At 42.0% G+C, this 23,254-nt stretch overlaps 2 protein-coding genes across 2 annotated transcripts; one reads left to right on the forward strand and one right to left on the reverse strand.

The window, feature by feature from the left end:
* Window positions 1-10,370: 10,370 nt before the first annotated feature.
* Window positions 10,371-11,780, forward strand: il17a/f1 (interleukin 17a/f1). Its single transcript, XM_064331931.1, has 3 exons — window positions 10,371-10,606; window positions 10,945-11,159; window positions 11,365-11,780. The coding sequence occupies exons 1-3, from the start codon at window positions 10,577-10,579 to the stop codon at window positions 11,603-11,605; spliced, it is 486 nt and encodes a 161-aa protein (XP_064188001.1). The 5' UTR covers window positions 10,371-10,576; the 3' UTR covers window positions 11,606-11,780.
* Window positions 11,781-12,471: 691 nt separating this feature from the next.
* On the reverse strand, window positions 12,472-20,458 carry stmn4l (stathmin-like 4, like). The gene is made up of 7 exons (XM_064331919.1): window positions 20,060-20,458; window positions 16,340-16,414; window positions 15,893-15,988; window positions 15,486-15,691; window positions 14,066-14,257; window positions 13,593-13,610; window positions 12,472-13,068 (listed from the first exon to the last, which is right to left on the reverse strand). The coding sequence occupies exons 2-7, from the start codon at window positions 16,350-16,352 to the stop codon at window positions 13,060-13,062; spliced, it is 534 nt and encodes a 177-aa protein (XP_064187989.1). The 5' UTR covers window positions 16,353-16,414; window positions 20,060-20,458; the 3' UTR covers window positions 12,472-13,059.
* Window positions 20,459-23,254: the final 2,796 nt, after the last annotated feature.

The raw sequence follows: 23,254 nt of genomic DNA on the forward strand, positions 1-23,254 counted from the left end.
CAAACTTTACCCCCAGCTAAGTCATTACCAAGGATAATGTCTACCCCCTCCATAGGCCAAGAAGTACGGACCCCCATGACCACTTCAGAGAACAGGTTAAAACGATGTAAGGAAACCCACAATCCTATGCCAACAATTGGAGTTTCCTCACCAATATCTGAATGTGCTGAAAAAGGCAAAGTACCAGCAAGATGAAACTCTGAGAAGCCCCCGTATCTCGCAAAATCCTGACAGGTTTCCTTACATTATCAGCCAGAGAGACAAACCCCTCTGTGATAAAAGGAGCATAACTCTTATCAACCTCACAAGGTAAAAATGTCTTTGATGGGGAGGTAACCAACGGGCTAGGTACCAGTGGTGCAGGGGCCACCAAACCAACAGACTTCACATATACAGTTGAGGTGGTAAACTTCTGGCCTGCTTTACCAATTGGACACTCTCCCTTCCAATGACCCTTGTTTCGACATGCATAACAGACTCTGGCTGGATCAAACTTCCCGTATGTCCCTGGAACATTCCTCACAGTATCCTGAGTTGACTCCCTCTCACTGGCCTGCCTTCCAAAGCGAGACCTAAAGTTGCCCCTCTGAACATCCTCACTATAATGACGACGCACTGCTGGGCCACCAGAATGAGTTAACACATACTCATCTGCCAAAACTGCTGCTGCAGATGCTGTCTTTACTTTGCTTTCATAAACACAAGTAGCTATGTGATTAGGCACTGAATATTTAAACTGCTCCAGGACAATAAGATCACATAGATCCTCATAGGTGTCCACCCCAGAAGCAGAACACCAACGTGAAAAATGAGCTGAAATCTCTCGTGCAAACTCAACATGACTCTGTTTCTCCCCTTTCTTCCAGTTCCTAAACCTCTGCCTGTATGCCTCAGGAACTAGTTCATATGCCTTTAACACCGCTGCTTTAACCTTAGCATAGTCTTTACTTTCAGCAGGACTAAGGGCAGAGTAAGCTTCCTGTGCCTTGCCTGTGAAAACACACTGTAACATCAATATTCTGTCTGCATCAGGCCACCGCCTAGCCTCTGCAACACGCTCAAACAGGGCAAAAAAAGTATCTGGGTCCCTGTCATTGTACTTTGGCAACAACCTCAAATTACCTGCAACATCAAAACTGGTATTGCCTCCAGCATATTGACCAACTGTACCCAAATCAAGGAGACTCTCACTAGCCCTTCCTTCTCTTATCAGCTCTAATTTAAGATGTTGAATTCTTAACGTCTCCTTTTCCAAAGCAATCTCAGCTTCTCTCTGACTCTGTGCCTGCTCAGCCTTTAATTTCTCATTCTCCAGTTGAAACTGCAACCTTTCCTTTTCACGTGCTGCCTCAAACTGTAGCTTCTTCCTTTCAATCTTCGTCCTCTCTTTCTCCAATTCCATACATTGCTGAAAGGACAAATTGCCACCATAACCCTTGGAAAAGGACACAGGAGAACTCTTACCCTGGTCTGCCTCCAAAAGTTCACCCAATTCTGCTAGACTCTCAACTATTTCTCTTATTTCATCTTTCCTAGGCAGATGTTTAGTCCTAGTCCAGCCTAAATGAACTGCTAATTCTACCAAATCTGTATTTTTCAATTTATCCAATGTTTTATGAGAAGGCTGGCTTAGAAATTCAGCAACTAAAGGATTTTTGTGTTCTGTGCCCATAACCGCTGAAAATGGACTGTACTAAACAGAACAGACAACAAGAACATAAAACAGGGTAGCGCCAATCACATAATGCACAACCCCAGGGAGGATGGGCCACCAAGGAGCTGCCCCCTAAACTTCCTAACCCAAATCTAAGATAACTCACCCTAGTCTTTGTGTACGTACTGGCGGGAGGTACTTACGCACCCATAAACCGCTTGCAATGGGGAAGGCTGACTGCCTCAACCAGTGCTACGGAGGTACCCACGAGACAACCGCTACTACCCGCACGGACAACACACAAAAATAACAAACAATCCCTCAAAACAAAAACTCAACAACTCCTCCTTATGAGAAACTGTTGCTACAGCCTAAATGGGGAAAACAGTTCATGCTCCAGCCAGACAGATTTTGCAGAGCTATTCAGCTACACTCCTCCCTACAGCTGTACACCGCATTACCATCACTCACTGCTCTCATTGCTGTACCTCAGTCCAGCCAGCCTGGGCAAAACACTCTGGTATAGCTGGAAAACCTTAGAGCCTAGGTGCTCCACTCCCCAACCTGTTGGCAACACAACAAAATTAATACAAATACAAAGCAACCCTAACCAAAAGAAAGAAAACCAGTTACTATGGACCTCCCAACATCTGTGGCTTGCACAAACCAAGTGCACCATTCAAACCACAGACAGACTAGGGAATTTAAGCAATCCAATTCAGCTTTACCAACCTCACTAATAGATTCAAAAAAATGGACGAGCCCCCACTTGTTATAGCATAATCATTGACCATCTTCAGGCAAAAGCCGAGGACCCACTGCAATCAAACACCCGAAGACAGAGTGCCTTGCCCCTTTTCCTAGGTACCACACTTTTTTATGTTCATTCACTTTTCAGAGGCATCTAGTGAAGACCAATTGCATCAGACTGATCCCCACCCCATGTGCTGTGGTATATTTTGTGATTTTTAGGTGTATCACACAGTCCTGGTCGATGCACTATCCTCTGTTAGTCTGGGGAGGGTGTAGACTACCACATGCCTTCTCCGATACATGTGGAGACACCAGCCGCTTCTTTTTACCTGACAACGAGGAGTTTCACTGGGAGAGCGTAATGCCTGCGGAGGTTCACGCTATCTCCCCCAGATTCCCTCCCCGCCCCGACCAACCAGTAGGAGTCGCTAAGGCAACGATCAGGACTCATACCCTCACCGACTTCCCACCCGCGAACACTGCCAATTGTGTTCGTAGGAACGTCTGACCAAGCCGGAAGTACCGCTGCTGGGGACTGAACCCGGGTCTCTGCGGTGGTATACCTCTACACTACCTAGACAGCCTTTGGTTACCAATCTTTATTTGCAGTAGTGTGTTATGCCCAGCTCGGTTAGGCCGTAACAAAGAAGGGGAGGTCCACATGGTAGCAACAGTTTTCTTAACAAAATGTATTAAACTAAATGAAAAATCAAGAAATGGAGTGTGGAATCAGTAATCAGGAAGCGTATGCATGTGTGGATGCAATGAAAACAGTATGGTGTGTGTAGGTGTTGAAGGGTGCAACAAACAAAGAAAAACCAAACAAAATGGAGGTGCCCAGGCACCAGCTGGCCAGAGAATCGGGAGAGGGCCTAATCAGCTACAAGCAGGCCTTTTATGCCTTCTCCCCCATAGGTACAGCCAATCAAGGGCGGAGCCAGTCACTCAAACTGGCTCCTACGGCACAGGACCTTAAAGAGACAGAACAGGGAGTTACAAACAGGAAGTTCTAGACAAACAGGGAGGGCAGACGGCCGGGGCCATCACAAGTGCTTCAGTGATGTTACCAATAGACTAGTCGGTCTGGGAAAGTTGCTAGCTGGGTCTGGTACTACTACTCATACAAACCAGTTAAATGTGCTTGTGTTCTCCTAACTTGCAAGTCACTCTGTATAACAGCATCTATTAAATAAATGTAATGTAATTCAGGCATTGTTACATTCATAATAATACAAAAATAATAAAGCATGTCTCAATAACTTCTATTCCCCCTTGTACTGTGAGTGAAAGTGCAACAACTCCAATATTCATATGCACAAGAGGCAGCACAGTGGTGCAGTTGATAATACTGTCACCTCAAAGGAAGGCCTCAAGTTTAAATCCCAGCTGGAAAAGATATGCAGGTTAGGCTAATTGGAGGCTCTAAATTTCTCGTAGGTATGAGTGCGTGAGCGAATGGTGCGTGCCCTGTGATGGTTTGGCGACCTGACCAGGGTGTATTCCTGCATCTTGTCCAATGACTGCTGGGATAGGCTCCAGGTACCCCCCTCCTACACCCACCAAGAATAAGTGAGTTATTCATATGCACGTTCAAATTAGGTTCAGGACCAAAAATCACATAAATTAAAGGCCTAATAATGCTATCTCTCTTGTGATCTCTTGTGATTGTACTTCCCGCTCCCGTCTGCTGTCTGTCCTGGCCCCTCGCTGGTGGAATGACCTCCCCGTGGTGGTCAGAACAGCAGATAATCTGACTACCTTCAAACGCAGACTAAAGACTCATCTCTTCAGGCTGCACCTCTCCCCTCCCCTCCCTAGCCTATAGTTTAGCTCAATGTACCTAGTTAGGCTAATACGATTACGTTAGTTTTTATTTGGCAGAATTGTTTTTGTCTGATTAGGCAAATGTGATTCCAGTGCTAGTTTGTACTTGGTAGGATTGTTGTTCGCTGAACAGGTTACTCTACAGGGTTGGAGTCCTGATCTATGTGGTCACTTCTGGCACTACGATCTTTACTTCACTCTAGTGTGTTTCTTTTGCACCTCTGCACCTTGAACTAATGCACTTGTTGTACGTCGCTCTGGATAAGAGCGTCTGCTAAATGCCTGTAATGTAATGTAATGTAATGTGATCGATTTTTACTGTCACACACAGACAAACCTTCAATGAGTTCCTATAGATTAGCATGTATTCCCAATGTGAGCAAATAAAAAACAGCAGAGCAAAAGTAGACTGGAGATATGTATTTTTACAAGAAATCTCTCCTCATTTCCAGAAAGGTCAGGCAAAGTTGTGTGTGAACGCAACAATGAAGCGACACGTTGAAGAAGTGGAACACCAAAGAGACAGCATGTACCAAATTGGTTTAAGCACAACCAGCCAGGTTTGATTCATCAGAAACTAAGTACAACCATATCTCGCCAATCAATCTTAAAAGATCTGCCGCTGATGGCGGGAGTGCAAAGCATCAGCCATAAACCTGTTCGGACCCAGTGAATCACTGTCGCCTGCGAGATGCAGATCGACCCACATTCGCTGCTGCCATGCGCCTGAATTCTCCTTATCTCCTTATCACTGTAAAGAAATTACAAAGCAGTCTCATGAACTCTGGAGATTTCGTCTTCTGATATACTCTTTTCTGTATTTTTTACTGTATTGCAAGTTTCTTTTTATGGGCCTTACCAAATGCCCTATTTTCAACAGGGTTCACTCGGTACAGTATGTATATGACCTTGAGTAGGAGTGTCTGCCATATCTACACTAACAAGGTCTGTATTCCCAGGATTTAAAATTGTGTTTCAATTCTTGCTGAGGCTCAAGGTGCTCTGATTCACTGAATCCTTATGAATAGAATGATAGGTGTGGTTGAAGACCAAGCAATCACAGCCAGCAAAAGCACGGACAGAGACAGAGGCTCCTGTTACTTACAGTCCTTCCAAAATAAGGATGTACAGAGGATAAAGGGAGAACAGGGCCAGACCTCTTGCTTGTAGGTCATCCTGTCTGTAAATGAAGAACAAAGGGCAGTGAAAAGCAATGGAAAAAATTGAAAATCTGATAAACAGACCCATTTTGATTAGGTAATATTTTGGAATAGTGGGGTCTTACTGACTACAGTACATACATTAATCACTATGTGTTGTACTGAATTATTTTGTTGAGAAAGTTAAAAGTCCAATTAGTCATTTTTAGAATGGATAAAATGTACGACACCAAAACATGTCTTTTGGCATTGGTATCAAGCATTGGTGCCTGGGATTTTTCTCCACTTGGATACTATTGTTACTCTTCAACTAACTTTGAAATTAGTTAATGGGTACCAAAAAGTGTGTTTTCAGGAATCTGGTCAGCTGTATGGTGGAAATGTAAGAAAATGTATTTATGTGTATTTAAATTGTATGTCTTGTGATTTATCATCGCTTACTCTAGAATATATGCTATTAAGCTGTTTTGGCGTCTGAGCACATTCCCCCAGCCAAGAACATTAATCAAACATCCAATCCTTCAACAATGATGCAATACATTTTTTGGGACCAATTTCCATGAAATGGTCAGACCTATCTATACACTTACAGGTGCCTGTCCTCTGCCAATGGAGCAATGGCGCTGCAATCTTGAAAGTGAATGAATACAGCTATTTCCATGATTCCCTTGTCTCAAATTCCCATTGTTCATTGCAGTATTTGTCTCTGATGTCTAGGTCTGTGCTGGTATGAGTGCACTTGCCTACCTTTGAGAATACTTGTTGAGTACACTGGATGAGAAAGTTGTTACAGTGCTGTGAAAAAGTATTTTCCTCCTTTTGTGTTTGGGATCATTGTCTTGCTGCATAACCCAGTTTCACCTCATCATCAGTTCACAGGCAGATGACTGGACATTCTCCTTAAGAGAAGGAACAGAATTCATTTTTCCTTCAATAATGGAAAGTTGTCCAGGTCTCGTGGCAGAAAAGCATCCCCACACCATCCCAATGCCGCAACCATGTTTGACTGTTGGTGTGATGTTCTTACTGTGAAATGTTGTATTTGCTTTACGCCAGACTTGTGAGACCTGTGCAGTCCAAAGAGTTCCACTTTTGACTCATCTGTCCATAGAACATTATCCCAAAAGGTTTGGAACATCCTGGAGCATTCAGGTTTTTGCAAATCTGAGACGAACATTGATGTTTCATTTGGTTAGCAGTGGTTACCACCTTGCTACTCTCCCATGTATCCCATTTTTGTCCAGTCTCTTTCTTATTGTGGAGTCTTGAACACTGACCTTAGCTGAGGATAGAGAGGCATGCAGCTCTTTCAATGTTCTTTTGGAATCTTTTGTTTCTTCCTTGATGAGTTGTTGCTGTGCCCTTGGAGAAATTTTTGCAGGCTGGCCACCCCTGGGAAGATTCACCTGTTCCAATTGTTCTCCATTTGGAGATAATGACTCTCACTGTGGTTTGGTGGAGCCTTAGAAGGCTTTGTAACCCCTCACAAACTGATATATTTCAACAACTTTTTTTTTATTTTTCCTTTTATCGTGGCATAGTGTGCTTGTACAAACATGTGGTGACTACTTCACTCTGATGGCAAGGTTCAATATGGGTGAGGTTCAGCTTCAACAGGCTGCAAACTATGGCTGTGTTCAATTAGATGACTCAAATTTTCAATTAAATGTGGTTAATTGGTCGATTGAGTAACTTATTATTTTTTCACATGGGTGACATGGTGTTTGATAACTTGTTTCAAGAAATAAATGAAGTAATAATTTAAAAAATGTGTTTCTTGTTGACTCTGTCTAAAGATCAGAAAGCATTCAGTGTAACAAATATGAAAAAGGGGAAATCCAGAAGGGGGCAAATACTTTTTCATGGCACTGTAAAAAAATTCTCTCAGTGTTTGGTACTTAATATCCCAGGATGATATCCTTATTTACAGGGTTTTGCTCAGTATATTTCAGAGCGTATTTTTCAGCATTTCGGTCCCATAAATACAACGCACAGCTTCGCTGACATTTTCTTTGAAGAACAACAACAGCAGCTACACGTGGGCATGGCCACGCCATGGCGGAACGTCTTACAACTCGTCCACGTGTGTCTGAAAAATAGTGTGGAGGATATTTTTTGTACACTGCCCATCATGCACTAAACAACCTGTGAGATGTTGATGAAACAATGCCAAATCAATAGTTTGCCATACATGACAGAAATATCACTGTTTATAACACTGGAAAATAATTCAAGCTATGTTTTGTTAGATGACAACCATAATAAAAAATAAATAACAGTGTATGGAATTAATTGGAATGTGGTGAATTTTTTATTTTACAAGACTTTGCCCGATAAATAAAAACTCATATACGGTACTGCACTGATTAGCTCTTTGTTGCTAGTCGTAGCGTGCAGGTACACTTGCAAAAGTTTCCGTTGTCATCATTTTACAGACTTCCCTTCAGGTGGACCTATAGAATTTCCTCGATCAGTTGTCTTTGACCTTAATAATAATCAGCAAGGTGACAAGGTATTCCTTTAACCTAGCTGTTAGAAACCCTTTTTTTTATAGAATGAGTATTTTTGACTATAATGTGGCTGAAGACACCGCTGCTGATCTTTTCATGTGGTCCTGCGAAGCCTCTTTCACTCTTGGTCTCTTGCGGTATGTTTATGACTCGAAGGCTGCATGCCCACAAGCCTGTGTGCTCAGGAAACACATCAGCATTTTTGTGACCTCCTTTCCACAGGATTCAAAAGCGTACAAATGCTTGAACTCATGCTCTGAGACTCCCTCCCATGGCTTGTCTTGCTCACCTGTGGCAAAATCTCATGCTTGAAGACTTTTGGGGGGGGGGGGGGGTTAGGGTGAGAGGTCCTGGGGGGAAAACACAGATGAGAGACACATAATTTACATGAAAAGACGATGTAGGTGGTGCATTATGTCACAGGCTTTCAAATTTGCCACACCTTTAAAAAAGTGCGATTGACGTTGTTCCATCGTCTAAACGGAGAAACCCGCCAATGGGGGAAATTGTTTGCGAAAGTGAATCACATCTTGGAATGACACATTGCGGGATGGAATGGATTTTTTAGATTCCCCAGAAAAACACTAAAGCCCCTCAAACTGTAATGGAATCAGACTCTGCTCATCCACAATTACGTGACTCCTGTTTGAACTTGCCAACGCGAGGGAGGTTGTCTGTCCCATTTACATATTACATTTTGCTATAATGCGAAGCTGAAATGCTTTTTTACTTTCTTTATTTTACTATTCCTTTTTGCTTAACCTGTCTCAAGATCAGTTGTTTAGCTGACATTTGACATATCCATGAACATGAAAGGTTTATTGAACCTTGATCAAGGAGTGACCCACTTGACTGAATCTCCTGGCCTACCAATTGTGTTTAATTCTCTGAACTCCTCTTTACTGAACTGTTGTATGTAATCACTGCAATATTACCAGTAATATTTAACTGAACTCTCTCTGTCTCTGGTTTGGCTGTTGCATGAAATTTTATTATATGTTGTATTTAATTGCCTTGGTACTGTTTTCACTGCTGCACAACCAATTGCCCCACTGGGGACAAATAAAGTTCGACTTGACTTGACTTGACTTGAAATTTCCAAAAGAAAAATTAAAGGATATGAGATGCGTTTGAACTTCCCGCCTGCTGGTTTAATTAATTATTACTGTTAGTCATAGATTCTCTATAGTTACCCAATGGTCAGCTTCACCGTTCCTTACATCTTTCCTGCATTTTATTTGATGACTGGAGTTTCTGTTGCTATATTAGAGTTATCTAATTATCATTCACATAGAATGCCATTCTCATTGTCCTTGGCTGAGGATCTGCATGCTATTCATGTAGCTACAGTAGCTACTCTCCCTGGAGTCCACCTAGATAAATTACAGTTCTTCATAAAACCAAAAACATGTTATGTGCTATCATGAACTACAACATTCATTGCCAAGGTTCTGGAACTGAGTTTCTGTTTAATCTATAAAATTGTGATGTCCATTAGTTTCTTTTAGTATGGACATAATAATCAATCAAGTCTAGATTAAAGATGCTGTGTAAATAAAATGACCGACTTAATAGTATTAGCATACATACTTTCAAAAAATTAAATAAAAGAAATACTATGATATTTTGAATGAGCTTTCTATCCCAAAAGCAGCAAAGCCCTTTTTATTGTCAATACAGAAGGATGTTGCTTATTTAAAAGTAGAAAATTACATTTTTACATTTTTAGCAATCAGTGCAACTTCCAGTGGGCTGACAATCTGAAGTGAACTTAAAGTGAATGTTTATCAGAGAATATACATGCCACGTCAGACCTCCAGCTCCCCTGGTTAGTAATGACATACCTTGCACAGTTTTATTGTTTTCTTATTTACAAAATCTGAAAAAAGTAAGTATACATCTTGGTCTGGTGGCTTAATGAACACTGAAACTACAATAAAAAGGTCCTATTCGTGGTTTATTATCAGCAGGTATGCTGCATGCCTAAAATTGATGATGATAAAAATACACCTCTGGTCTGGGTACAGTGAGCTGATACAATAGGTGTACACTATGTATCTATTCAAATGCAAAAAGCTAGATAACAGTAAAAGCAAAAACATTATTAATTATCAGAAGCCATACAAGGCTTCATGGAGTTTACTGCCATTTTTATGATAGTATAATTCATAAATAATTGCCTATTTCTTTATTATACTCTCCTCAGTGATTCTAAGATATGGGTATCAAATAATAAATTATAAGCATGAAAGTCGATGCAGGTACAAAAGAAAAGAGGTTTGATTTGTCGTTTTGAGACAAAATTAAGACTTTGAGACATCAGTCCCAAATATGATGTCCTTATGTCATAAATGGTAGTTTGATGAACTTGTTTTTGTGCGAATAAACAAGATAAACCGGAAGTCTGCTATCCTTGCCTGTGCTAATCGGCCAACAACATTGCAAATAAATTGATGCCGGAGCAATGGCAAAGATTTGCAACCCCCGCTTTCCTCTACGTATCTGTGAGCAGGCCATTTTGTTATCACGTCATCAAAGAGAGATGCAACTTCAGAGGAAGTAGTCCCCCCCTCCACAAGCATCCATCGATCTCTATATAAATGTGCAACAATCACTCACAAACACAAAACCTCGGTTGCAAAGACACTAGCCACTAAAGGGAGAGCACAGAAAATATGACAATGCGCAACACTGAGACTTTGATGGTAAGTACTGTTTGCCATCCGCTTTGAAGAATGAGCTGCTCAGTCAGGTATTGCCAGCTAAACTGGGTCAAGAGAAAAGTGTGAAGTTTAGTTCTCTAGAAGACATGCATGGTTTTTTTACAATGCAAGTAGAATTTGGAGAGCACGCGTTCTTCTGAGCACTGATTCAATTGAGTTCTGTGATTCAAAAGCAAAGTGGTAGGATTCTCTCTTAAAACACTGCCGGACCTTGAACGGTGTCGGGACTGTTTGCTTTTGAGTGTGTTTGGTACCGTACAGACACTTTCAATCCGTTTGATCTTCGAAACTGGTAGTAATGGTTCACTCCTGTTCGGCAGGTCCTATGCATGCTGGGAGCCGTGGTCCTGCTGATGGGAGCTGAGGGGACGTCAGTGAACCGAGGAAGAAAGATCCAGAGGCGATCTAACGGTCAGTCCCGAGTGAAAGAAGCCAAGACGAACACGGTGGACCTGATCTTGGATCCCAACTCCATGGCCAGCTCTGTCCCTCTGCATCAGGTCGGGAATAACTCCCTGTCTCCCTGGACGATCAGGTAAGCTTCTCCTCAGTCTCATGGATTAAAGCTTGCAATAAAGGCACCCGTGATTTCAATGAATATTATTACGTCATCTTAGGCTTGAAAGTTCCTTTGTTGGACATGTTTGAAGGTTGATGGGCTGGGTTTAAAATATGGAGAGGCATTGTTATTGCATATAGATAATAGTATATATAGATGAACTTTTTCTCCCTCCATCCAGCTACACCCATGACAGAAACCGCGTCCCTCCTTACATTGCCAAGGTGACGTGCCTGTTGAAAGGGTGCCTCAACGCTGGCGGCCGAGAGGTCATGGATTTTGAGTCCAAGCCCATCTTCCATCAGATCCTGGTGCTGAGGAGGGTAGAAGTAGACCGGAGGAGCTACGCCTATAAACTGGAGACGGAGACCATCTCAGTGGGCTGCACTTGCGTCCGCCCAAATGTAATGCAGCAGAAGTAGATGGACGTGGAGCGTTGCCTGCATTTCAGTCTGTTGTGCGATTGTATCTTTTGGGTTGATTTTTTGATGATATTTTAAATTCAATTATTTGTTTGTTCATTCTAGAATTCTGTACTAATTTATTAACCTATTTATTGCACTATTTATTAAAAAAATTATTTTAAAAGTATTTGTTCTGGCTCTGTATGTATTTATTGAATGATTAATAAAAACACCAATGGAGGAAGGTGCCTACTGATTATGTGCTTCTATTCAATTCTACTAATTAAGCTATGAACTTGCAGGTGCAATTTTAGTGCTCCAGGCTTTTACTGAGCTAGTGGTCAGGGTAAGGACATTCTTTGCATCCATTTTCTAGACTATACCAATAGACTGGAGCAACACCAGTACTCCTGTGTGTGGAATCTTGAAGCAGAAATAAAGACAACCAGAAGATGGCAGTGATGACAATAAGCTAGGTTTAAGGCTAGGTTTCCTGGAAACCAAACCAACAAGTGTAAAATGGGCAATAAATAATTGCTTTATACATTTAAAAAAATCTGAATAAAGCTAAAATAGACAAAGAATATAATTACCGAATGAGAAATGATTTAAAAGGCTATATAGTTCATTGTATAGCAAAGGTTGAAGAACCACAATTCACAAACTGCTAACTTGACTGTCCCACATTGCTTCACCAAGGAGGGCTAGTGTGTGGTTTAAAAATGCCCCGCAGATGTTTTTGAAGCTTGCGTTTGTGGTCTTGTTGAGCACGTGGCTTTGCTGAAAAGCTGACCGTTTCTGTGCAATGAGACCACGGCTAACGCATTGGGCCTCATTTCCTTTACCCCCCACGTTCTGTGAAAAATGGAATGGACCCGAGCGCATGTGGCAGTGTGATACAGCACTCTTTTTTTTTATTTGATTTGCATCTAAAATATATATTACAATTTCTGTACAGGCGCACTAGATTACACTCACCATTAATCTCAGGAGACTATTTACAATGGCTTTGCCTCATTCGCACTTTGATTTATTTAATAAAAATAAAAAAGCCAGAGAAGATATCAAAACGAAGCAATGACTGCATTCTTTTTCTGAGTTCAAACGCACACGTACGCAAAACCCACTCCATGTAACACCCATTCAATCACTCCGAAAGTCAAATTTTCCTTCTTCCGCTGAAGATGCAAACAGTCACACTATGGGCACTATTGGCACTTGAGCAATACACACAGAGAGCTTCTTTTGGAATTAGTAGTGTGTTTTTTTTGTCCCCGTTGCAGACGTCCCATTGGACGATACAGTAAGTGGCACTCTCAGGATGACCAGCCACTGTATATCCCAGCATGTCTTTCTCTCCAATAATATTAATTATTGTCATTGTCTTCTCTTTTTTCCCCCACAAAGAAACTGAGCTCTATGGTCAGTCGTTTGTTGAGTCTTGTCCATTCAGTATGTCTTCTGAATAGTCCTCAGGAGACCTGGAACAGAGACAGATCAAATGACCAACCATTATTTACACATTTACACAGCAGGCTATAACAGTATGTGTCTTGTTGGGGAGGAGTGGGGTGCTGGATCACTGAAACACTTAATGCTTAGAATAGAAGTCTTTTAGCAGACATTTTATGATGTTTCAGAAGACAGGAAGAGACAAAATATCTATATATCTATAAATAGCCACAACACTCTTTGTTAGTTTCAGTGTTTGCGGAAGTCATAATGTTGTACAAGAACTAAACAAAAAAATTAAACAAAACAAATATACTTGATTAAATTCCACAAAGCTTTTGAATAAAGTCCACTGTTTTAACACAGAGTCCTTACTTTGGTTGGTCTGAATAATATAAAAAACATCACCACTGGCTGAGAAACCTTTTTGGTGACTGCCTGGATTGGCCTGGCTGGTTGGGCCTTGCTTTCTGTTTCCAAACCAGAAGAAAAACGGCTGGTCTTTCCATGCCCTCCCTCAGAACGTTCTCTCTCAGCCCCTGGATTTCCTTACCTCATGTGTGTGCTTGTCCTGAAAGACAAAAACAACAACAGAAATCCGTTATATTCATGCAGGTTCATTTCAATAGCTAATGCCAAAAAGTGAAAATGAAATGGGCTCTTCTGCTACTGTGCTAGCAAATATGCATACGACATGAAAGAAATGGATTAAAGGGGTGAGAGAAAGATAGTCAGAAAAGGGAAATGAGTAGTGCATATAATGCAGTACGCCAATACCTTTGAAATTTTCGCCATATCATAATTGAAAAATGTTAATGTGTAGATTATCTTTTTTCAATTTTTTGATCTACACACTTGTTTTTTTTTGTTTTTTTTTTTTTTTTACCAAAATGGCCAAAATAAAAGCTAAATGCATTGTTATTTAAAATGAAAGGGGAAGGAGACACATGGAAAAAAGACAGGAAATGAGGGAATGAGAGGAGGCAGAGGAAATGGAGGGAAAAAGATGAGAGAAGGTGAGGGTACCTTCTCTTGCAGGCGCCCCAACATGGCGGCGATGTGCGCCTCCCGGTTCTCCTTGTTGGCCTGCAGCTTCTGCTGTAGCCTCTCCTTCGCCGCCTTGATGAAGTTGTTGTTCTCCTCGATGGCCTTTTGGATGACCTCGCGCTCGTGTTCCCTCTTCTCCGCCAGGTGTTTCAGCAGTTCAGCCTCCTGACACTATGGAGAGACACCGAGTGCACCAAGTTGAAATACTGACTGCTTACACGCAAGGAAAGTGCTTCTGTCACTATGTTAGCTTATATTTCAGATCCAAACTATTTGAAAATTTCAACCCACTTTAGGTCCTGATTGTTTCTGGTTACCATTGCAATAGTTACTAAAGATGGCAGGTCCTACATTTCTGCGGGAGCAAGTAGTGATTTGGATTGGCTGCTAAGATATTGCGCAACACCCATTGAGCACAAAAAGGTGTTATAGGTGAATTCTGAAATAGAGCTCAACGAGAAAATAGTTAGCCTGCCTTTTGCCTCTAAATCATTTATCACTAGTGTGCAGCAACAGGCAGTGTTGCTAGGAAATCTTAGATCACACAGGGAAGTGGTGCTCTTGGAACACACTGAATACAGAACAACCTGTCCTCTTTCTTGGATAAATGATGGAAGATATACTACACATTAAATATGCAATGACATAATTTCAGGTAATAGCAAAAAGGGCCATTTAAAAATGTAGATCCTTTTATATTATGTAATTTTTTTGTCTGAATATCTGAGAAAAGTGCCAATGATTAGTGCTTCTGTTTAAAAGGTGGGCAGAAACCAGGCCTTGAACTGTGATAAATGAAAGGGCCGTTAGGAGAATAATCGGTGGATCAAAGTGTCTGTGTGGGAAGAGCAATTATGACTCATTCACTTGTGAGTGTCAGAGAGAGAGAAAGAGAGAGAATGAGGGGGAGTGCGTGTGTGTGAGAGAGAGACAGAGAACGACAGAGAGAGAGAAAGAAAAAGAGAGAGAAATAATATTCTGTTGTAATTCAGTTTTTGAACTGTTCATTTTACATTGCCCTTTGTAACATTAAATTACTATAGTGATTCTTATTGTTGAGTTGCGCGGTGTTTTTTACATGTACACATAAAGTATATGAGCATGTGCACTGTACATTCATGTTCAGTGTAGTACTGTAAGTGTATTTGTTTTTGTGGTAACATTTTAAATAAAAATGGGAATTCTTCAGTTTATTCTGAAATAAATTTTGAGAGTGACAGTGACTAAAGATGGAAGGAAACCAACCCCTTTGTACACAGGTGACTACCCACATGCCTGAATGTAAGTCAGAACCAATGTCCATTGATTTTTTTCATCCATGATCCATGATATTTTTTAGTAAGGTATAACAGCACGTTGAGTTTGAGCTGTGGACCTTCTTCACCCTCGTCCTCCTCACCTTTCTTCGTTCCTCTGCCGCCTCCAGCTTCTTCTGGATGTCCTCCAGAGACGGGTCCCGGCGTCGAGGCATGGCGGTGCTCAGCTCGGGCATGCTGTCGAAGGAGGGCGGCCGCAGGATCACCTCGAACGCCTGGCCCGACGCCCGTTTGTTCAGCTCGATCACCTCCATGTCCTTCATACGGCACCAATTCAGGTCAACTGCATCTGCGTGGAGGAGAGTTCAACAGGCAAGTGCATGAAGCTTCATGTGTGAAGCTTTCTCACACAAAGGCAGCTTGGTCATTTCTAGAAAACATAACAGCTACACTGTAATCAAACATAGAGCCTTGTGCCCATTCATTGGTCATTTATGAATAAACAGTTTTATCCTTTGAGAGTATTTATTTATTATATATTTTTCTTTACCTTCTGCTTTGTACGTGGGTTTTTCCTGAGGCTCAGTCAGCAAGCAGGAACAGAATAAGGACACTAGGGGGAGCTCTTTCATCTTCTCCTTGTATGCTGTGGGAGACCGCAGAGGGTGCCGTTGAGCTAACAACTTGCAGTTCATCACTGTGTAGCTGCATTCCCACACGTTCACAGCACATCTCTGTTTCACTCATTGTGAAATTAAACACAAGTGGTCACACACATATGATCACAGGCACATGCACACAGACCTACATGCCCGTGCATACACATACTCACACATATGCACACACACACACTATGACCAACATGCACACAGAAGCACACACACATGCATATACAGACATGTGGGCAAATGCACACACTCACAACATGGGTAAGCACACACAGTCATACACAAGTGCACACATAAGCATATTCAATGGTAAAACGGCACCCAATTACCTGCCAGAGTCATTCTGCCACACGCGTTTCAGTTCAAACACCAGGGAATCTGCAGAGACTGTAACAGTGCTGGTCCTGCAGGGAACAGGGAGACAGACAGACACAGGGATGTTAGAATCCCCTGACCAGCCCTCTATAAGATCCAGAAAATTCTCTAAACTGTTTATCAGCCATATTCTTACTTAACCTAGCCACCTTGCCCAATCACATCTTTCAAGCACAATTTTTGAAAGTATTTGTGACACATTAAACTGTGTTTCAAGTATACTGCTTTTAAAACCTGCACACTGCAAGTTGCTGTTGCTTAAATGGCACTGAAAAGACATTCTAGAAAGTGCCATTGCTTTTGACCCCTCTGAAATGACTTTTCAATGAGAAATCCATCGTCCCAGGGCAGTTTCAGTTTATTTTAGGATGCGGGATTTGGGGGCTTTTGATAAATTATTCTCCACCGCCATCTGGCCAGAAATGGTTCCATAAATATCTGCTGGCGAGAACAGAAAGGGAGCTAGACGTTAACAGGGGAAAAGCTTTCAGGAGCAGCCCTGTTTGAACTAGGCACAACTGCTAATTTGCTAGCTTGTTCCTGTTAATGTTATTTGTGCAGCTGCTCATGAGAATAATAATGAATGTTCAGGGTGGTGATAATTTCAGGAGGAAAGGAACAGTGGGAAAAGTGCTTTGATCATAGTCAGCAACTTTGATCCTCACACCTGTGGCCATTGCATGGTGGCACATGATGTGGTAATCTATTGATAGCATTATTTATATCGACAGTTGTTATTGCTTTGATTGATACCGAAAATAATTTAAAGAACTGGGAAATGAATTGGTGAGACTCACAGTCCTTGTGAATGGAAATGATTCCACCCACGTTCTGAACCATCTCCGTCCCACCCCCACACACAGCCCTGACAACGGCACATAATATTGCTAATAATACCCACACACAGCACTCTGGTCCTCACACTGACACCTAGCAGCCCTTATAACACCCACACATAAAACATCTGTACTCATGCTGATACATAACGCCCTTAACAATACCCTCACACCTCGCCCAGCACACACCTCCACAGACAGTGCCTATTCCAGTGCCCCCACAAAGAGCTTCCATTCCTACATCCCCCACATTTGTCCTATGCATGTTACGCCCGCATACACTGCCCCGCATGTGGGACAAGACCCATGTTGTGTTCACCGTGGCCCTCCCATGCAGAACATTCTGGGCCTGGAGGGCCCGAAGGAGTCTTCTGCAATAAAATTAGACTATGTCTGTAATGATGGTCTCTCCTGAACAATGCAACAGAGCAATGACTTCATAGTGAACCATTCCCATTAGACCCAGCAGAAAAGCACACAGCGCCACAATATGAGATCACCAGATAAACTGGTCCCCATTCTCTTAAGAAATGGTGATTATGTGAAGGTTACACCATACCATAGGCAGTGAAAAAATAATGAAGAGACAAGGCCTTATTTTGGTACCGGTCGTGAAATCAACATTTTCTTTGAATAAAGAAATTTGGTAGGGACTCTTTAGGATTTTATAGTAGGCTTTTACATTGTAAGATGAAAATGAAATACAGAATAAAACAGAAATCATTTTCAGAAGATCACAATTTTTCCCTGAAATGCTGGTTTCAGTTTGCCTTTGATGGTATTTTTAGAACAAAGAAAAATCCTAATCAATGCTCTGCCTCTCTTATTTCCTCTCACATTGCTCTCATTTCATAATGCTGAAATGACTGTTTGTTCCAGGTTTTGGCATACTGTAGTGGGCTTACTTTCCTTTCAGAAAACAATGAGTCAGTACTTTGACTGAAAAGTCCATGAATATTCCTGTCCAAGTAATATACAATTTGTCTTCTCTTTAAATTTCAATAATGACCTTGTGCATATATTCTGTTTTTTTTTTAAATTCTGAATATTTCATCCAACATTTGACCCAGAGAAAGTAAACACCTATTCAAATATTTCATTTGAAATTAATGATGAAACATGCAACTGAACTGAATATAGGCTAGAACAAAATGTAATAAGAATGGGCCTGAGCACCACAGGTCAAAACATGTTCCATTATCCATATCATATTGTTCCATATCACGTAAATTTTTTTAAATCAAGAGTCTGATTACTGCTTCTTATTTTTCACGATAACTTCTCTGCATATTACTAGTTTCCTGAAGCCAAACAATAAAGCTAGTATTTTGCTAACCTTGTCCTGAAAAATATCATATTTTGAATTAGCACTGATTTGCTTGTTAGCAAGGGAAATTTTAACTTAAATTCTGGGAAAAATAACCCAGTATGACCTATGGCCTACACAGGGGGAGGCAGGTTTCCACCAAGAGCAGAGATTGAGCAGCTGGGAAGGTAGGGATAGGTGAGTGTCTTTGTTTGAGTTTATTGCCTATGGCCGAGCAGGAAGATAGGCAACTGGGCCGCTCCTGAAAAGCGCACCTTGCCTGCTGCATCGATTCCTGCTCCAATTATGGATCAGGACCACCAGCGTTTTAGATACCTCCAAGGTGTCTCAAAATGATTCAGATATCTCCCCTCGCCAAATCCATGGTTGTGAGAGAGACCAGCGCCTTTGGTCTCGATAGTCCACTGTGATCAAATGGTTAAGGTTTTCGAGCTCTAGGAATGCGACTGGACCTTTCCCAAAAAGATTGGACCTGTCCATAATTAGGCCTGGTTACAGACCACAGAGCAGGTTGGACGTCCTTCAGCTTCAGGGAGACAGGCTCATTTACAGCCAGTTCAGCCGTGAAGCGGAGCAGCGTGATGGAAGTACACAGTGTCTTCACTGCACCTGTCTCACTGGGTAATCACAAGTGTTCGGGCAGTCTGGCCCAGCACAGCATGTGCATAGAGAGAGAGAGAGAGAGAGAGAGAGAGGAGAGAGGGAGGGAGAGAGAGAGAGAGAGGACAATTCTCTGAAACAGTGTTGCATCCTCTGCACCCCAATAAAATTCTACTGACACCCAGACCCCCAAATCAACTCATATCATGCAGAAATTTTCAGATCGATAATCTCTCATCTGAAGAAGGCACTTCTCTTAAAATTTTGCTCTCTTTTTACCCTTGATGTACGTTACGTAATATCCATACATTAATAGAATAATAGTATAAATACGATAATATGATTAGAATTATTTTTGTGCTGTCCTTCTCAATGCAAGCGTGTCGTCATGTTCCACAGCTGCGTCCCCCTTGTCTCAGCGGTGTTTACCGTCACCTGACCACGAGCATCAAGCGACTTGATTTAGTGAACTTTCTCACAACCTGAAGAAAACCTACAGTCTGAAGCTATGCATCTTCTCAAAAATATGCAACCAATTTGTAAGGTGCGCTGTTTCAGCACAATACGTTCCAAGTGCACACGGCTCGGCTCTTTGAAACAATGCCACACTGTGCTTTAGCCCATTTTTGAAACAATACTATCCTGAATCCCGAGGATAATGCGTCTGCATCTGCAGAGCGTGCATCAATAACTAGCAGTCAACAGCAGAACAGCTGTACCCAAAACATTCAATAGAACTTCAGCAAAAGTCTGCAAAAACAAGAATTTTTGTTCCTTTTTTGTGCTGCAAGCACCCAGCAACATGCAAACGAGAGCTGAATTGCAATCACGGGAGAGGGAACCACTCATAAAACAGGAATAACAGGAAATAAAGCAAATATAGCCCCAGACATTTTATCCCTCTGACTTACCCCCCTCTGATGCTTGTCGTTAGGGCTCCTCTCTCGATGTGCTTCTGTTTCCACACACAGCTCAGCAGCATCAGCACCACTGCCAGCCTTACAGCATGACATCACCTCCAAGCCCTGCCATTGGACGAGGGGGATGCTGGCTCCTCATGGGCTAGCATGCTTTGGAACACTGATGAGATGGGTGGGAGGAGGGGGAGCGGGTTGCCTGTTAACTCTTTGTTTTAAGCTGCAGGGATGAATAGGGAAAACTGTAAAGACTAAAGGGAGGAGATTGACAATGTGGGCCAACATGTGTTGGTACTGCACTCTCTCCTCTCCTAGCATATCAGTGTTATAGTTGTTTTAGAATTTGAAAATGTTGGTTCAGAGCTCTCAGTAAGAATGTGCAGATTTACAGTACGAACATGTGGGCATAAATATTTTAGTGATGTATTGTCTTGTAATCTTGCACTATGTGTTGTTTATTTATCGGCTGTACTTAAAAAAAGGTTAGTGAAGGTTAAGGTTAAATAATAGCTTTTTGTCAGACACTAAAGAACAGGAAATCCACATTGACCTACATATGGTTTCGGTTTATCACAGTAAAAGTTCATCCGTTCACGTTAGTAGAACCCTGGCACAATTATGCAAATACGCTCTTATGTCTTCTCAAAACAAGGAAAAATATAACCACCGAAGAACTGAATTTTGCTCAGTAAGCCGTTCAATGTGAAATATTATTTTTGCACAAGTGGAAGCAGATTAAGCAAGCGGAAGCAGATTAAGCTTTTTTCTGCTGATTTTTTTTTAATTTAGAATTTTTTTTGGAGCAACATCTAAAATGCAAGGATCTGTCTGTTGTCCTCGCAGCTTGGCCTGTCTCACCGAAGCCAAGATAAGGGTGGAACATTCGCTCCAGCCCGTGTGCTCGTCTAGCCGACAAAGCCGGGAAATGTTTGAACAGTCTGTCAACAGCTCTTCAAAGCTCCCCCATCTGTTTCGCTGGTAGTTTTCCAGTTTTCCCCAATGGATTCACTCATTTACACAGATCCATTATGAGCACCATCCATGAATAACTATTTGGAGCCTTAAACAGAAGTTATTTTTGTTCCAAGCTTCTGAAGAGAAATATCCAGAAAGCTCCTTACGCTATTATTACCTGAGTCCACAGATGGCTCCTTCTGCTATTATTACCATAACTTGCTAAAACAAAAATCACTGACATTTCAAGTATCTTTCCACTTCTCTGCATGGGTGGGGGGGAGTCAGAGTCAGAAAACCCCTTTCTCAACTGTCAAACAGATAAAGATCACCAGGATGTTGGCATAGATGTGTCAAAGACTGACTGCCATACAGAGTACATAACATTAGTTCTGAAGCAACTTCTTAAGCACTTTTGAAATGAATATTAACCTATATCTAAGTGATGGAATGAGGAAAGTGTGGAGATTAGAGAAAGAATTGAACTGTTCATAATCCTAATCAAGGCCCCCCCCCCCACCCCACCCCCACCCCCCCATTTTTGCAACATGGTGGAGGTAGTGTTATGGCTTGAGCATGTACGGCTGCATTGGAACTGGCTCACTCGTATTCACCAATGATGTAACTACAGAGGGCAGCAGCAGGATTAATTCTGAAGTGTGCATAAACATCGACTCTGATCCAACCAATGTCCCAAAACTCATTGGAAGGCACTTCACCTTGCAGCAGATCAAGGACACAAACATACTGCTACAGTATAGCAACAAAGGAATTTAGAGCCAAAATGTGGAATGTTCGTTACTAGCCAAGTCAATCATCTGTCCTGAATATGCGTTTCACTGGCTGAAGATAAGCCCGAAGGCAAAACACCCTAGAAACAAACAGAAACTGAAGATGGCTGCAGTACAGGCTGAGCGGAACATCAACAGGAAACCTATCCAGCACCTAGTGATATTAATGGGCCACAGACTTCAGGCAATCATCGAACGCAAAGGATTTGCAACCAAGTACTAAATATGATTACTTTATTTCAGATTATGTTAATTTGTTCTATTACTCACTGTATGCTCCTCTAAAGTGGGGGACTACGTATGAAAAGGGATATAATTCTTACAAGGATCAAAATTATTGAAAAATAAATAACGTCAATTTATTTAATCTAATTTGTCGTTCGTCGATTTTGAGCATGAAATTCTTAAATATAACCCACATTATGCTTTAAAGGTGAAGCTGGAAGACTGGGGGAAGCTCTCCGGAGGTCTGCAGTCTGCAGGTGAAGGGACGGGGGAACATCATGCACAGAAAGAGGTGGATATGTCACCACACATTAATCTTCTGTACGTGTCACATTCAATGGTGACTCACTGTGGGGGATGAATCTGTCGAGCAAATGTGCCACACACAAACAGGCACTGCCTAAAGGCAGGCATAGTTGAGGAAATTCTTTGACAGAGGTTTACCTTACAAATATTTTCCTTTTTGATTTTATTTTTTTTTGTGTGTGTGTGTGAAATACTTTTGTGGGGGTGAACTCTGTCTGTTCCTTTGCTGCTTTAGCTCCAAGGTCTCTTTACCAAGTGAGACTACAAAAGGAACCAACGGCATCCGTGAACTCAGAAACCCATTCTGTCGCTGGGAAACGAGCGAGAAGCCGAGAGCAGAAAATTACACGGTACAATACTCGGAACAGTAACCCATTTGGCGGGAACGAAACATTGAGTGCTCTTTCTGGCCCCCAAAGAGCATACAGCATTTCTGCAAGGACTCATGACTTCCAGCACTTCTGGGGATGACATCATGCAAAAGTGACTCATGAAGCACTAATCCGATGTTTGCGCTAACTGTCCATAAATAAGTCAAAATACATGTGGACAAGCGGAAATCTAATAATGCGGCCAGATGCAGAATGATGAGAGCAGCATGATCAATATAGAGAAGCAATAATGACACTAAGATTAAGATTAAGGATCGCAATCAAGGTTTTCCTGCTGCCACTGCTGCGGCGACTGAGAGCGCTGGTCAAAATAAGCGCTGCTCATCCGGCTCTTAAATATCGTGATGTCGCAATGCAGAAAGCGCGGGCCTGGGAGAGAGCGGGAGGAAGAGCCGGTGTCGCCATGGGCAACGGGACAGGAGACAGACCAAGGAGAGAACAGGGACAGTCGCTTTAGCATCGGCTCCGCACTGGAGATGAGCTGCAGAGGGAGGGAGGGAGGGAGGGAGGGAGGGCACCCC

This window comes from Anguilla rostrata, chromosome 1 (genome assembly GCF_018555375.3).
Source record: "Anguilla rostrata isolate EN2019 chromosome 1, ASM1855537v3, whole genome shotgun sequence".
NCBI classification, from domain to species: domain Eukaryota; kingdom Metazoa; phylum Chordata; class Actinopteri; order Anguilliformes; family Anguillidae; genus Anguilla; species Anguilla rostrata.

Bases quoted from the DNA above. Each gene is read 5' to 3' on its own strand.
- stmn4l (XM_064331919.1), bottom strand. The intron at 15,692-15,892 runs GTAAAGAAAAAT...TCCTCCACGCAG, and splicing joins ACCCACGTACAAAGCAGAAG to ATGCAGTTGACCTGAATTGG. The intron at 14,258-15,485 runs GTGAGGAGGACG...GTCTCTCCATAG, and splicing joins CGGCAGAGGAACGAAGAAAG to TGTCAGGAGGCTGAACTGCT.
- il17a/f1 (XM_064331931.1), top strand. From the start codon at position 10,577: ATGACAATGCGCAACACTGAGACTTTGATG. The intron at 10,607-10,944 runs GTAAGTACTGTT...CCTGTTCGGCAG, and splicing joins GCAACACTGAGACTTTGATG to GTCCTATGCATGCTGGGAGC. The intron at 11,160-11,364 runs GTAAGCTTCTCC...CCCTCCATCCAG, and splicing joins CTGTCTCCCTGGACGATCAG to CTACACCCATGACAGAAACC.